General features: G+C 42.4%; 1 protein-coding gene across 1 annotated transcript in view; it reads left to right on the top strand.

Annotated features, from left to right (window-relative positions):
* The first annotated feature begins 1,883 nt into the window (after positions 1–1,883).
* Pkp2 (plakophilin 2) overlaps positions 1,884–15,412 on the top strand; it is a 74,057-nt gene continuing 60,528 nt past the window's right edge. The window contains exon 1 of the mRNA XM_020184928.2: positions 1,884–2,206. Coding sequence (XP_020040517.1) covers positions 1,984–2,206 — 223 coding nt within the window. The 5' untranslated portion in view covers positions 1,884–1,983. The remainder of the gene's footprint in view (positions 2,207–15,412) is intronic.

Here is a 15,412-nt window from a genome sequence, read left to right as displayed (position 1 = left end):
AAGCTACCATTTGAACTTAAAGCCTCTTCACTCACAAGCTCTGTTTTTAGTCACCTTCCTCCTTTCAAATCACCCAAATACCCACTAACAAGATTTCCATGTGTTCAGTTATTGGAACCTGCCTAACAGAGATACGTCTTACAACATCACACTCTTTTAAAAAAAAAAAATGCATTTAAGAGGATAGGAAAAAAATTTCTCTCCTTCCCCTGATGAGAGATGGAGATGGAGGCAGAGCCAACCCTGTAAGTCACAGTTCTCCAAGAACAAAAAACAGAGCTGGCTCTGTAGGGGCAGGGACAGAAATCACCTTTCAAAACAGCAGACCTGGGGCTGCCAGAAGAGCCCAAGAGAAAGGAAGCACCAGCAACAGGATTTTTTGTTTAAGCCTCTATATCACTTGACCTCCAGTTCATCCCTCTGTTTTCAATTCAATCTCAGCATCGCTGCTGGATGTTTACACCTGCTGTATAATTGAGCTTCACACAGGTATAATTTACCTAAAGATGGTACTACCAGGCTGGGAGCTATTGCTTCCAAGACCCATCCTCCACGGGCTTCCGGTTAAGTACTACATTCCACACGACCATGTGGCCTGTTGCAAAACGACGGCAGAACTCAATTGCCCATGCTTTTAGTCCCTTCATTTTCTCTTCACTCCCTGGATGTTCATGTAAAGTGAGAAGCTGCACCTTAGATGTAAAGATAGAAGGAGAGGAAAATGTGGAAGGAGGTAGGGTGTGTTCATTCTCTGGCTCCTGCAGACCTGCATGAGTGGGGTTTTACAGCAATGGAGGGACTTGAGTGAAAGTGAGCATAAGCAATCAATGGGAAAATTATCTCACTTAATGCCAAGACTAGATGTTTTTCTTTCTGCCTCTCAAGTCCAACGAGGAAAATCAGGACGAGTTATTTAGGTTGTAAATTTTAAGGTCAAGGACCTTTTCTGGTGAGCTTAGCTCTCAAGTTCTCAGTATTCAACTCCGTGTGAAACGTAATTAATAGCATGGTAAATACAAGTTGTGAAAGATACGACTGAAAGTCTCATCCAGTGGTCCTTGTGCAAAGATCCCGTCATAAAGAGGACTTAATCAACGTTGGTAGGGCTATTAAAAAGTATCGCCTATTAAAAGCCAGCTCTTCTCTAGCGCCTCTCATTGGAGTTTCTCTGTGTGGGTGTGTTCGTAGGAGAAGTGGGTGAGCAAGAGTGTGCTGGGTACAATTTGTATATTTGCAAGAGCAAACAGAAGCTCTCAATGAAGAAGAACATATGCTTCCGGGACTGCATCTGTGCAAAAAGTACATAGTCCTGAAGTTGTACTAAGGGGAAAAACGCTCTTTTAAAAAAAAAGTCTTTCATTCCACACGTCATCTTCTTGGCACATTTTCCTTGTATTGACCTTTCCGCTTGACCAAATAACCTTTTCTCACCCTCAGGTCCAGGAAAACCACGAAACACGAAGACAGAGCCTGACAAACCGGATCTGCTGCTCTCGGGGATCCCAGAAGCCAACCTCAGGCCCCGAACATAAGGAATCTCCAGGGCGCACCTGTCTGGAGGGCGACCCCTCCCTCCCTCCATCAATCGGAAATCACGTCCTTTCCAAGGGCTGAGAGGAGGCCAAGCAGCACAACCGGTGCAGCGGGCGGGATCCGCGGTGACCCCCACAATGTGCGCGACCCTGGGGCCGTCTGCGCACTGCTCCACCTCCCCGCGCGCCAGGTGTCCGCGCGCGCGCCCGCGCCGGCCCCGCCCCCGCCTCCGCTCCTGAGCGCGCGCACAGCCGGAGCCGCGCCGCCTCCCCCCCACCCGGGGCCCGGAGGCCACGCTCCCCACCGCCCTGATCTCTCACTGGCGCGAGGGGCGGGGCCGAGGAGGGGCCAGGAGGCGGGGCGGGGCTTGCGCCAGCGCCCCCTGCTCTACTGCGGCTTTGCGGGCAGGTCCCGCGGCAGGCCAGCGATTCAGTGGCCCCTACCAGCGCCATGGCAGCCCCCGGCTCCACCGCTGATTGCGGCTACATCCGGACCGTCCTGGGCCAGCAGATCCTGGGACAACTGGACAGCTCCAGCCTGGCCCTGCCCTCTGAGGCCAAGCTGAAGCTGACCGGCAGCAGCGGCCGCAGCGGCCAGGCGGCCAAGAGCCTGAGGATCCAAGAGCAGGTGCAACAAACCCTGGCCCGGAAAGGCAGGACTCTGGTGGTCAACGGTGAGTAGAGCCCGGCCGCCCCTCTGACCCTGGCCTTCCCCCCACTTCAACCCCCCTCATCCTCATCGCTGCTTTCTGGGGGTGCGGGACCAGGTGTTCTTCCTACCTGTTGCTTCTGGTTCCTTTGTAGGGCCGCTGCGCTTCCAGACTGGCCCGCATGTTTGGGGAACACTTTTTTTTTTCCTCCATAATCTCCTCCTGAGTCTCAGCATAGATGTATCTATGCATATCGAGTACGCACATACCTATGTTAATGAATTCGGTCGAGTTTTTCACCCTTTTCTTTGTTTACCTCCGCCCCTCCCCACCTCACCCCACTTTGGTAAAGGGACTTAATCTGGAGATCCAGGGAGTCATGAAATTCTATGCAGAATTTTGGTGTGCATGATCATTTTCCTGGGGGAAAGCGCCTGTAGCTTTTATTAAGAGTTTCCAGAGTTCATGACCTCCATAAATATTTTCAAAAAAGAAAGCTTGAAAACCACTGCCGCTCCTTACAACCGTGAATTGGGACCGTGCTGCTTCACCCAGGTACTTTAGGGACGTTCCACCCAGTGACCGCGGCGAGCGAGCAAATTGTGTAGGTGGCCTGGAGCCAGGGAACAGCCGCAACACCCCTTGCAGGAGGTGGAGGTGGGTGGAAGAGGAGGAGGTGGAGAAAGAGGACTTTGGTCGGGTGCTGGCAGTCCCGCTCGCCTAGTAGCGCCCGCTCCAGAGCCCAGGCTGCGTGTCCCCACCCACCACTGACACCAATGTACGTGTGGGTGCAAGACTGGTCTCCAAAAAATTAAACCCCCAGGTGAAAGGAGTTTGCATGCGCGCGCACACACACTCTGTTTTGGCGACCAGTAGGCAGGGGAGTTGGAAGGGGAAGATGACAAATGAGTTGTGAAAATTAGAGAACCCGAAGAACCCACTTCCTCCCCTGCTGAAGTCAGGAGATCAGAGCCACACTGGAACGCTGGTTTTAGTTCATTTTTATTTATTTATTTTTTTGGTTAATTATCATTTTAAAGTATTGCAGGCTTCTTACAGAGGGGAAAAAAAAGTAAAGAAATCGAGCAGTGAAGTTGGGCTGTTTGTTTCCACAATGATGAACGGTTTCTGTTGAAGTGAGTTGGGCAGTGGCAAATATAGAACTCATTAAGGGGAAAAAAATGCGAAAAGGCAGACCATAAACTTAAAACAGCAGTCTATAAAAGAATCCTAAAGGATCCCGCGTTAATGTTTATATACTTGAGAAGTAGAGAGAGATGTTTGATGATTGTAAGCTAATGTAACTGAGTGACTCCTATGTGCTCAGAATTGGGTCGTGTAGTTTGCATTCACTATATGTACATACACAGGTACATACATATATATATTCAATTGTGAGCTAGGTATTTTAATCCTCATTACACAGATAAGGAAACTAAGCAGTTTCCCACAGAGAGTAAATGGCAGGGCTGGTGTTTAAACTCCCAAACTTGAATTTTTTAGCCACTTATTAGTGATAGCATGAAGTGTTTTGATTATTAAAACAAAGCGGGGGCTGGCTCAAGTGTTAGAGTGCCTGCCTAGCAAGCATGAGACCCTGAGTTCAAACCCCAGTGCCACCAAAAAATGAAAAATAAAACAAAGTAGGATTTTTTAGACCTTAAGCTTCTCTGTGGCTTCTTCCTGTTTTCCTCTAAGTAAAACTGAGGATATTCTGAGAGAGTGAGAAGGTTTAGACAACAAAGAACTGCCTCACTACATGGAGGGAAAGATTTTAAATTTAAATTTAGGAGCCTGGCTAAGGATTCCAGGATAACTGGGGCCAATCTTTGACCCACAGTCAATTGCACCCTGCAGTTTGAGCACCCACAGATCCAGTGCTAAACTGGAACTAAAGCAGCTTCCTCTGCCTGAAGGACACACAAGATGCAAATTAGATACTCTTTCTCATTCTTTGAGAGTAGCCACCCAGGAAAAGCAAGGCTGAATCAGCCATTAAACAGATTTGGGGGCCAGAGGGGAGGGGGTGGCCCTAAGGACCATTGCTGGTCATGGACTACATGCCTGACCCCTGTTCTAGAATTTCATGTGTTTACATTTCATTATATCCTTAAGACAGTTAGATGAGATAGCTAAGGAGATCTTTTCATATGTGAAATATGTGTCTGTCAAAGTTTGTAGCAAGTTTAGTCCCAGCCAGTGATCTGGCCTCTCTACAACATGGTGCTCTAGCCACTTTGGTGAATTCAGTAACCATCCATCAGTGTGTTCTTTATACAGGGCTCTGTGCAGGTGCTGAATTAGACACATACCTGTACCTATTCTAAACCAGAAGTTCAAAGCCTGTATTACCAAGTAAAAAGTACTAAGCAACCCAGAAAAAACAACAGCTAAGACATTATGGAGTCTGAAAGAAGAAGGGAATTTTGAAAAGCACTGTGAAGGAACTGGGATTTAATATCTCAATAATCCAGGAGGATTGGGCACAGAGAGGTGGCTGGGAGGAAGAACATAAATATTTCATAGTTGACAGACTCGATATGGTAGAACAAAGGACACTATCTTAGTACTTCTGCTCAAAGGCTTCAGGCACTATTTGAGTGGTTCGTCCAACTAAGGAACAAAGCGTTTGAAATATTTTGATTACAACAGCAGCTTCCCAGCAAACTGAAATACACTCAGCAGCCTACACAGAAGAGCAACTCAGCAAAGAGATAAGGCCGCAAACAACACCTTTCTGAGACTCAAAAAAGAAATTAGCCTCAAAGGAATTTAACATTACCATGCCATGGAAAAATGACAAGGAGTTGTTCGAATGTGTTGTTTAATTAAAGTTCTTTGAAAAGGTCTGGGGCTAATGATAGTTGTGAATATTGTTTTTATTACTTCTGGTATTACTGCCCTGTCTCTAAAGTTGAAACAGACAAGCTGTTGTTGAAACACTGCTGGTCTGGAAAGAATCCTGTATCAACACCAGAAGTTCTGGGAAGAAACGATCCTGATGTTTCTATTAGCTCCAGGGCCTTGGAGAATTCTGAATTGTTGGCATACCAGTAAGATTGAGGCAGCAGATATCTGTGGAAACAGATGAAATCAATGTAGTTGATTTGTAGACAAATACCTTGCAAGGGTCTTTAACCCTTTACTTCTTTCTATTGCCTTAAGAATTAGGTGTGTGGTTTCGTAACTCATTCCAGAGCTTTTGAAATTGTTTTAAACTGTGCTGAATGTTTTGAAGTGGACTTCTAACTCTTGGGTCAGGAAGGTTCAAAAGTGTGTAGCTGCATGCTAAAATGAATCTATATTGTAGCAAAGTTTTTTGTTTTTGGTGGGACTTGGGTTTGAACTAAGGGTTTTGCACTGACAAAGCAGACATTCTACCATTTGAGCCACACCTCCAGTTCATTTTTGATCTGGCTATTTTGGAGATGGGGTCTCTTGAGCGATTCGGATTGGCCTCCAACCTTAATCCTCCCAATCCCAGTTTCCCAAGTAGCTAAGATTACAAACGTGACACCCACAGCCAGCTATAGTTTTTAAATGCTTTTATAAAAGTAACAATAAAGACATTTAAGAGTTGAAAGTCATAGCAAAGAGAAACATTTATAAACTGTTCATATCCTATTTATTACACTTTAAAAGTTCTCCCCAGAGTCCCAAACAGGATGAAAGTCATATTTTAAATTATGGTAATTAGTGCTTATAACATACAATGGACAATATCCTAGTGGAATTTACAACTTCTTTGGAAGTCCAGTGTAAAAACATATTGAGGCCTGCTATTTGCTTACGTGATTTCCTGGTGAAGCCACTTTGAATATCTGTGATCGGAGGGACTTCTGGAGAGAGGAATGAAAATTCATTCAGTTTAGCTAAAAAAGGTAGCTCATAGGTGCTACTGGACGAATTCTTTGCCAGAAAGGAATTCTAGGAATGAGGCAATTCTGGGAGCCATCGATAATTAATTCAGAAAGTAGGAAAGGGAAAAAAGGAGTGGGATGGTGGGGTGGCAGGGCTGTGGCCAAGCTGCTGTGAATCTAAGGCAGTTAGTAGCACAGCTGGATTTAATAACCTCCCTTGATCGCCTAATACAGCTCACGGGCCACTGGTTGTTCAGGTCAAGCAGATTGAGTACAAGTTTTTTAAAAATGTGCTTTTGTTTATTTTCGAAACTAAAATAACTTATACTTAATCAGAACGTTAACTAAATGTGTGGTTACAGAACTTACCACCCCTAGAAATGATAACACATCTCACATCTCCTATGGGGGAAATGTTGAGGGGAGTGTGGTCAGGAAGCTTCAGAATCAATGGAGGTATGAGAAACCACGAAGACCCACAGTAACAGAATTGGACTATAGAAATCACCCATGTTGTTCTTTGTGCCAGAGATAAGATGCAGCAAGTTACCTTAAATGGAAGACTGTTCACTCAGGCTTTTTAAAAGACCCAGCTGATGTCCTCTGTGCTCTGTGCTGGCAGAGTGCTGCTCACTTGAATTAAATATTGCCAGTATTTGTTGTATGCATTGTTTCATTCTCCTAAAGTGTCATTGTGCATGTCAGCTTTAAATTTTTTCTTGTGTATTAAAATAATACATACTTACATTATTTTATCTTTAGATAGTTTAACATTGATTTTACACTGAAATTGAATTTCTGGTCTGAGCAACAAGAACTTATTAGAAGTTTTGATTTATTTTTCTTTTCTGAGAGGAGAAAATACAATGACAGATATGTTGCTAAAACCTCTGGAGTTTATAAATCAGATTTGGTTAACATGCCCTATAATAAGTTCATTTGGTGACACCTCAGCTGACTTTCAAGATTTTTAAATTAAGGGTTGGAGGCGTGGCTCAAGTGGTAGAGGGCCTTCCACTTGCTGAATTCAAACCCCAGGACCGTCAAAAGAACCAAAATGATACAATTCTGAAATAAATGTTGGATTCCAGCTATTTTGTCCATGTATCCAAATGTATTTAGGCATAAATACCATACTCCTCCTTGGGAAGTAAACAAATAGTAAAAGCAAGGTAGCAATGCAAATGGAAATAAGTCATAAATTAGGGGAAAATCTTTCTATCATAGTGAGCCACCTAATTCTGCTGACAGATTACATTAAGAATAATAAACAGACTACTAGGGCCTCTTATAATAGAAACATTAAAAATCTATTGTATATATTTGTATAAACGCCGTTAATATTAGATATTGGATATCAGACATAAAAGCAGTATACTTTTATGTCTTATTGCCCAGCTTGGCAGGTCAATATGTAGACCTAGGTAAAAATTGCAAATTTACAAAGAAGAACATTGCTCATTAAATACAACCCAACATGACCATTGAAAGAATCCCCATATTTATATTCTTGGAATATGAAGTTTTAGACTTAACAGTATTAATTGGTCAATGTGATCATAATCAAACTTCTGCAATTCCAGAGTTTCCAGAAGAAAACATTGCATATTAGAAGCTTAATAGGTTATTTTCCCCAAATCCTAAATCTCACTAACACATGTCCATGGGGGAGGGGTGGGGAGGATCACATCAGTTCATTGAATCTTGATTACCTTGGTAGGGATTCACTATAGACCACCAAAGATTATAGGTAAATACATAAGTGATACAGATAAGAGAATGATAGAAAATATACTTTCTCTAAACGGAGAATCAACCTTGCCAAAACCAACATCGCCAGCTTATCTAATAACTCAGGAAGAAAGAGCTGCCTAGGTTTTGCAGAAAGCAACTTCTCTTCTTTCCATGTGCTCAGGCAGAGGAGAATAGAAAATATGCCCCTTCCAGCCACCCCAAGACAAAAACATGTATGTGACTACCACCCTTGAATTTTACCTACTGGACAGATGTAGCCTGAAGGATTACATGCACACCAATTTTGTGTGACTAGGGTGTTCCGAATGTACACACAACACGACTACTCAACAATGAGAACTTGTCAAGTGTCACAGGAGGACTCTGCTAGAAGTGCCAGTGTAAGAGGTAAAAAATCTACTCGGGAGATAAGATAACCTCTTGCTGCTTTAACTTGGTCCCCCTCCGTTCTTTATTAGCTACTACAGTGACCTTTCTAGATTCTCACTATGTCATTTCCGGATTTAAATTCCTTAGGCTTCTTGCTGTTATCTGCTAAAGTAAAATCCTTGTTTCGTGTGGCATTCCAGGTTCTCCATGATGTGAGGCCTGTGGCTTTTCAAACCTCACCTCTGTCACCATGACCCCAACTCCCCACCAAACACACAAATGCAGTTAGTTTATCTTGGTGTTCCCCACCCTGTCCCCAACCCCCTTCTCTCTGCCTGGTTAACTCTTACATGCCCCTCTTTGCTCAGTTCAGCGGTGCCCTTTGCTTCTATGTGGCCTGCCCCTCCACCTTACAATAGAGAGGGAGATCTTAAAGGGCAGCTAAACGATGTGATCACTGTGAGTCACAGAAGGTGTTTCGGCAGTGGAAAATGCAAAGATTTTGTGTGACTACATTTGGCAGGATAGGTGGGGTTAAAGAAGGAACAGCAGTGATGAACAGTAGGGAAAAACCTTGGCTCTGGCAAGTGAGAGACTGTAGTAAAGTAATGACTTCAGATACCTTACAAAGAAAATCTGTAGTGAGGGTGTTTTTTTGGTTTGGTTTGGTTTGGTTTGGTTGGATTTGGGTTTTTGTTTATTTGTTCATTTGTTTTTGAGACTTTATCTAAGTAAGGTCTTTTTTGCCCAGACTGACTTTGAACTCCTAGGCTCAGAACTCCTGCTCCAGGAATCCTCCTGCCTCAACCTCCATAATAGCTGGGGCTTTCAGGTTCATGTCAACATGCCCATCTTGTTTGTTTTTTCTTCCCCCCTTGGGGGAAATGGGGTTTGAACTCAGGGACTCACACTTGCTAGGCAGGTGCTCTGCCACTTGAACCACTCTGCCAGCCCTTGTTTGTGTTGGGTATTTTTGAGATAGGGTCTTGCGAACTATTTGCCTAGGGTTGGCTTGAACTGCGATCCTCCTGATCTCTGCCTCCCAAGTGACTAGGATTACAGGCAGGAGCCACCTGCACCCAGCTTGCCATGCCCATCTTTTTTGTGAGGTTTTTAAAGCAAAAGATAATTAATTGGTGAGTTCTAGAAATTTTGACCATGAGTTAAATCATGGTAAGTGTGTTATATTTGTAATTACAATTCTAAAATCTTACAACTATCACAGGGCATCTCAGCAAATGGATTGGCAAGATGAAAAATAAGTTACAGGAATTAATGAATTTAGACACTTCCAAGACATACCTACTTAATACTTTACCAGCATGCTAAGTTACTAGTTATTTATTTTGATGTAGAACGATAAAAGCTGGGGCCTTGTGGATGCTAGGGAAGTGCTTGCTGTACCACTGAGCTACACCTCCAGCCTCCAAGTTACTAGTTCATAATCACAAATTCTACAGTCATATTTAGGACTCCTAAAGCTAAATATGACATGGACACCTGTTACATAAAAGGGCCTTTTTATGGATACTTTTGTCATTATCTGAAACAGTCATTTGAGGATTGCCACCAAAATGTTATAAACTGGTGCATCAGAGGCTATTCCTCAAACTGCTTAGGAGGCTTCTGAAAAAATAAGTACTTTCGTGGCCGGTATATTGTGAGAGTGAGGACAGCCATCAACTAGTTTCACATGGGCACTTAGAGTGTATGGCCCACTCTTCCAGAATTGGTCTGCTCCTGGCATATCCACCTTTATATAAGAACTCAAAGCCAAGCTGGGTATGTTGGTGCATGCCTGTAATCCCAGCACACAGGAGGCTGAGTCAGGAGGATCTTGAGTTGGGAGCCAGCTCAGGCAAAGTTAGGAAGACCCTATCTCAAAACAAAAAATATGAAAGGGCTGAGGGTATGGCTCAAGTGGTAGAGCGCTTACTTAGCAAGCACAAGACCTTGGATTCAATCCACAGTACTTTGTGATGCACACCTGATATGTTTGAGTTGTTTCTCAAGGTAGATTTTGTGAACTTTGTTAACTGGTCCCAAAGAATAGTGCTGCACAACTATTTGTTAAATTCTCAGTAATGCAAAACATTACTTGGCTTTGATCCACTTTAAATCAGTTCTTTACCATAATTTCCTAAACAAACAAATTCCACTCATTTTCCAGCCTAAGCAAATGCTGACCTGGGTTATAAACAAGGTGGGAGTCTGTGGTGGCCATTAATACTTAGTTGTTTTTCTTAGAAAGTAAGAATAGAAGAAGATAAAGAGTGATGTATGTAGATACACACACACACATATCGAAGGAAATCAATCTTATGGTATATATGCTAACACATGCCAGCAAAAAAGTCCTTTACCAACTCAGGAGTACAATGTGTGGTCTTTAACAAGTGCAGGCATACCTCATGTTTTCTTTTAAGCCCTCTTTTTATTATTTTTTGGGTGCTGGGGATTGAACCTAAAGCTTCAGCATGTTAAACTTCCCACTCTACCACCCTCTGCCCTAAACTCCTATTTTTGTTGGTAAATGACTTAAAGAGCCATTTAATTCTAAATTGCTAAGCATATCCCTCCTAATAAAGTTTCAAGATGCCATGTCTCACCTGAAATAGCATGCCCTCAACTTTAGTGGAAGAAATTAAATCTTTTTAAGATATTCAGAGAATGAGAGCTATTGCTACCCAGATGTTGGTACAAAGACCAAATATAAGAAGACAGTAACAGCATTTAGCTCCAGCTCTTTTTCTACCAGAAAGACCATTGTGTTCCACACATCTGCTTATGGATAGCACAGATAAATGTAGCATTTAAGGCAAAACCAGTGGGCTGGGGATGTAGCTCAGTGGTAGACCACTTGTCTTGTGTACCTGGTTTGATCCCTGGACTGCAAAGACAAATAAAGAAACAATGCCAGTAATGAACATCTGCTCTTTCTCTGCATATGTTTAGTCATACCTGTTTTTATCTGACCCTCTTCACATACCTTCATCTCCAGAAATCCTCCCCTTAGAGCTCAGTGTGAACTCAACACCTTTTTAAGCATGCTTAGAGAGTGCTAGAAGATTGGAAGGAAAGGAGCTTTTCCAAGTGTGAGTGATGCTCTCTTCTTTTTAATAGAAGCAGGTTATGTAAAGGTTTTGTTGGTTTGTGTAGCAATTCTCAATGACCCAGGAATACTGTCATTGATCTTTACAAATATGACTAGGGACAGATAATGTAATCGCAGTAGAGGCTTGTTCATTTAATTTTGTGAACGTATTAAACAACCAATTAGGTAATGAAGCTGTTCACAAAGCTGTGATTATAGTGGACACAGTGGCTTGTGCCTGTAATTCCAGCTTCTTGGGAGGTGGAGATTGGGAAGCATTGGGGTTGGAGGCTAGTCTGGGCAAAAAGTTAGCAAGACTCCATCTCAACCAATAAGCCAGGCATGGTGGTACACAGATGTTAGGAGGCGTGTGGTCCAAGGCAGGCCTGGGCAAAAACACGAAAATCTTTCTGAAAAATAATGGAAGCAAAAAAGGACTGGGGTACTCAAGTGGTAAAGCGCTTGCCTAAAAAGCACAAGGCCCTGAGTTCAAACCCCAACATTGCCAGAAGGAGGGAGGGAAGGAAGGAAACTGTGATTACAGAAATCAATTTAGTATTAGTAGATACTTGGAATACTTGCAAGATGACCAGAAACAAAGGTGTGTTTGCCCCTAGCAGTTGCTTAGGGATCATTTCAATTCAGATGAACCTTCAGAAAAGTTAAGAGACAAAGCTACATTTCCCTGTGAGGATGCACATCTGCAGTCTTCTGAACAGTTTGGAATTCTTCCACCATCTGAACCAACCCCCTCACCCCTGCTCCCAGCCCCTCACCTCCATCCCCCCCAACCCCCTCATTTCTACCTTCACCCCATCCCTGCCCCTCACCCCACCCCATCCCTGTCCCCTCACCCCAATCCATCCCTGCCCCTCACCCCACCCCATCCTTGTCCCCTCACCCCAATCCATCCCTGCCCCTCACCCCACCCTCACAGTTCTTTGACCTGGATTGCCTGTCATTTGAGCAGAGTGGGTTAACTTTGCTCTGCAGCTTCTACTTGTCCCATAAAGTGGGCTCCTTAAAATGACCATGGTATCCTTAGAAGAATAGGTTTGCGTGGTATTGGCCAAGTCGTTATTAATGTGAAGTATTCCCTGCAAATCCTCACCTTCGGGAACATTAAAAGCACCCTACGCACCATGCCAGCCAAATGGATGGACTGAGAACTGACAATAATATCATTGTGTGCTTTGGTGGCTGGGTGAGTCAAAACACCCAGAAAAGGTCAGATTCCGCACCACTGGTGAACTTAGAATAAAAACTCTGAGCTACTAAAAACACTACATTCAAGCATGCAGGCCACTTATCCCTCTTTCTAGAAGAGAATAATTCATGCAAAAGTATGAGAAACAAATTCGTGTGACCCAAATTCTATCTGAAACTATATTACATTTTTTCATATTGCTTTTGTTTTGTTTTGTTTTGTTTTTAGACAGGATCTCTCCAGGCTGGTCTTGAACTCTCTACCCTCCTGCCTCAGCTTTCTAAGTATTGGGATTACAGGTGTGTACCACCATGCCTGGCTGCATGTTGCTTTTGTAGTGGAGATAAGATTGCTTTCCTTGTTCATTACTAGGTTTATGACTGAGACCACTAACAAAAGACAGATTAACCTGAGAAAATCATACAACTTTATTTATTTTTCTCTGCATCAGGTAATACTTCTGTATTTAGTTTGTTCAATTAGTGTAAATTAATTGTGCAATGGGACTTTGTTATATTTCCATAATGAATATAATGTACACCGATCAAATTCACCCCCCATTACTCTTTCTTAACCTCCTTTTCTCTTCCCACCCCCACTTTTGGAAAACAGTTTTAGTGGAATTCTTTATGCTGTTTTCATATCTATATATAAAATGTGCATTGATTATATTTACCCCATCACCCTCTCCTTTTCTCCCCTTTTACTGGTTTCCTCCAACAAACAGTCCCCCTTTTACATTCATGTCATATTATTGGTGTTATTTTATGTCTAGATTGCTCATGTGAGCAAAAGCATGCAATATTTGTCTTTCTGAGCTTGGCTTACCTCATTCAACATGAGGGTCTCTGATTCCATCCATTTTCCTGCAAATGACATAATTTCATTCTTCGTTATAACTGACTAATATACTCCATTGTGTATACACATGGGTATACACAACATGTTCCACATTTTCTTTATCTGTTCATCAGCCTTTGGGCACATAGGCTGATTCTGTATTTTGGCTATTGCAATAGTGCTGCTATAAACATTGGTGTGCAGGTGTCTGTATTGTATGCTGATTTATATTCCTTTGGATATGTGCCCAAGAATGGTATAGCAAGATCATATGGGCTGGTGCAGTGGCTCAAGTTGTAGAGTGCCTGCCTAGCAAGCATGAAGCCCTGAGTTCAAACTCTGTACCACCAAAAAAATAAATAAATAAAAAAGATCATATGGTAGTTCCAGCCTTAGTTTTTTGAGGAACCTCCATACTGATTTACACCAGTGGTTCCTTTCCCCATCCCCATCCTCACAGCATTTGTTGTTGTTTGTTTTCTTGGTGATTGCCATTCTGGCTGGGGTGAGATGGAATATCGTTGTTATTTTTTTTTTAATTTTTTAAAAATTCACATGTGCGTACATTGTTTGGGCCATTGTTATTTTGAATTGCATTTCCTTTATGGTCAGGGATGTTGAACATTTCCTTTTTTGGGGGGGTGCTAACTGGGGCTTGAACTCAAGCCTTGCACTTGCTAGTCAGGCGCTCTACCACTTGAGGCATTCTGCCGGCCCCATGAACATTTCTTCATGTATTTATTATCTTTGTGTACTTTTTTTAAGAACCGTCCGTTCAAATCATTTGCCCATTTATTAATTGGGTTATTCATTCTTTTGGTGTTTAATTGTTTTTAGTTTTTTAGATATTCTGGATATTATTTCTTTGTGCCATGAATAACAGGCAAAGATTTTCTCCCACTCTGTGAATTGTCTCTTCATTCTGGTAGTTTTTTTCCTTTGATGTGCAGAAGCTTTTTAATATGTTAAAATCGCATTTGTCAATTCTTGCTCTTATTTCCTGAGCAATTGGAGTCCTGTTCAGAAGGCCTTGCCTATATTGAGATCTTCAGGTGTTTTCCTGTAGTAGTTTCAGAGTCTCACATCTTAGTTTTAGATGTTTGATCCACTTTGAATTGATTTTTGTATAGGGTGAGAGAGAAGAGTCTAGCTTTAGTCTTCTGCAGGTGGATAGCCTGTTTTCCCAATGCTATTTGTTGAAAAGGCTGTTTTTTTTCTCCAATGTATGTTTTTGGGCTTATTTCTATTCTATTCCATTTGTGTAGGTGTCTGTGTTTGTACTAGTATCATACTATTTTTTTTGCTATGGCTCTGTAGTATAGTTTGAAGTCAGGTATTGTGATACCTCCAGCGTTGTTCTTTTTGGTCAGTATTGCCTTGGCTATTCAGGGTCCTTTGTGCTTCCATATGAATTTTAGGATTGATTTTTCTCTTTCTGTGAAGAATGACATTGGGATGGGGATTGCATTGAATCTGTAGATTGCTTTTGATAGTATAGCCATTTTCACAGTATGAATTCTGCTGATCCATGAGCATGGGAGGGCTTTCAGTCTCCTAGTGTCTTCAATTCCTTTCTGCAGTGTTTTATAATCTTCACTGTAGAGGTCTTTCACCCTTAGATTTATTTCTAGGTTTTTAATGTTGTGAGCTTATTGTGAATGGGATCATTTTCTTTCTTAGCCTGTTCACTATTGGTACATAGAAAAGCATCTGATTTTTGTGTGTTGGATTTTGTATCCTGCTATTTTGCTGAAAGTGTTTATCAGATCTGAATCTTTAGTGTCTTTCAATATGACTTTTATGTGATGGGCAAGCCTTCAGAAATGAAGACCCAAAGAAACAGGGCAAACGTGTATTTTTATGGACAGTTATGCAGAAATATGACTGAACAAAGTGGAGCGTTGTTACCAGAGGAGGGATGGGGAGGTTGTCTCGTCATCTGTCAGTCCGGTGTGATCTAATCTTAGTAAACTGGGGAAATTTTACGAAGGCCTTTTTCTTCAGATTCTTCCCTGAGAGACATTCCTTTCTTCTGGCTCTCCAGAGGGACTTCCCAGACCCTTCTGGAGTGAGAGTTTTATGGCCTGCTTCTGGAGGTGAGCTTG

The sequence above is a fragment of the Castor canadensis genome, chromosome 8 (assembly GCF_047511655.1).
Source record: "Castor canadensis chromosome 8, mCasCan1.hap1v2, whole genome shotgun sequence".
NCBI lineage: Eukaryota > Metazoa > Chordata > Mammalia > Rodentia > Castoridae > Castor > Castor canadensis.
Note: the sequence above shows the minus strand (reverse complement) of the source record. Positions and strands in the feature narration are given on the sequence as shown.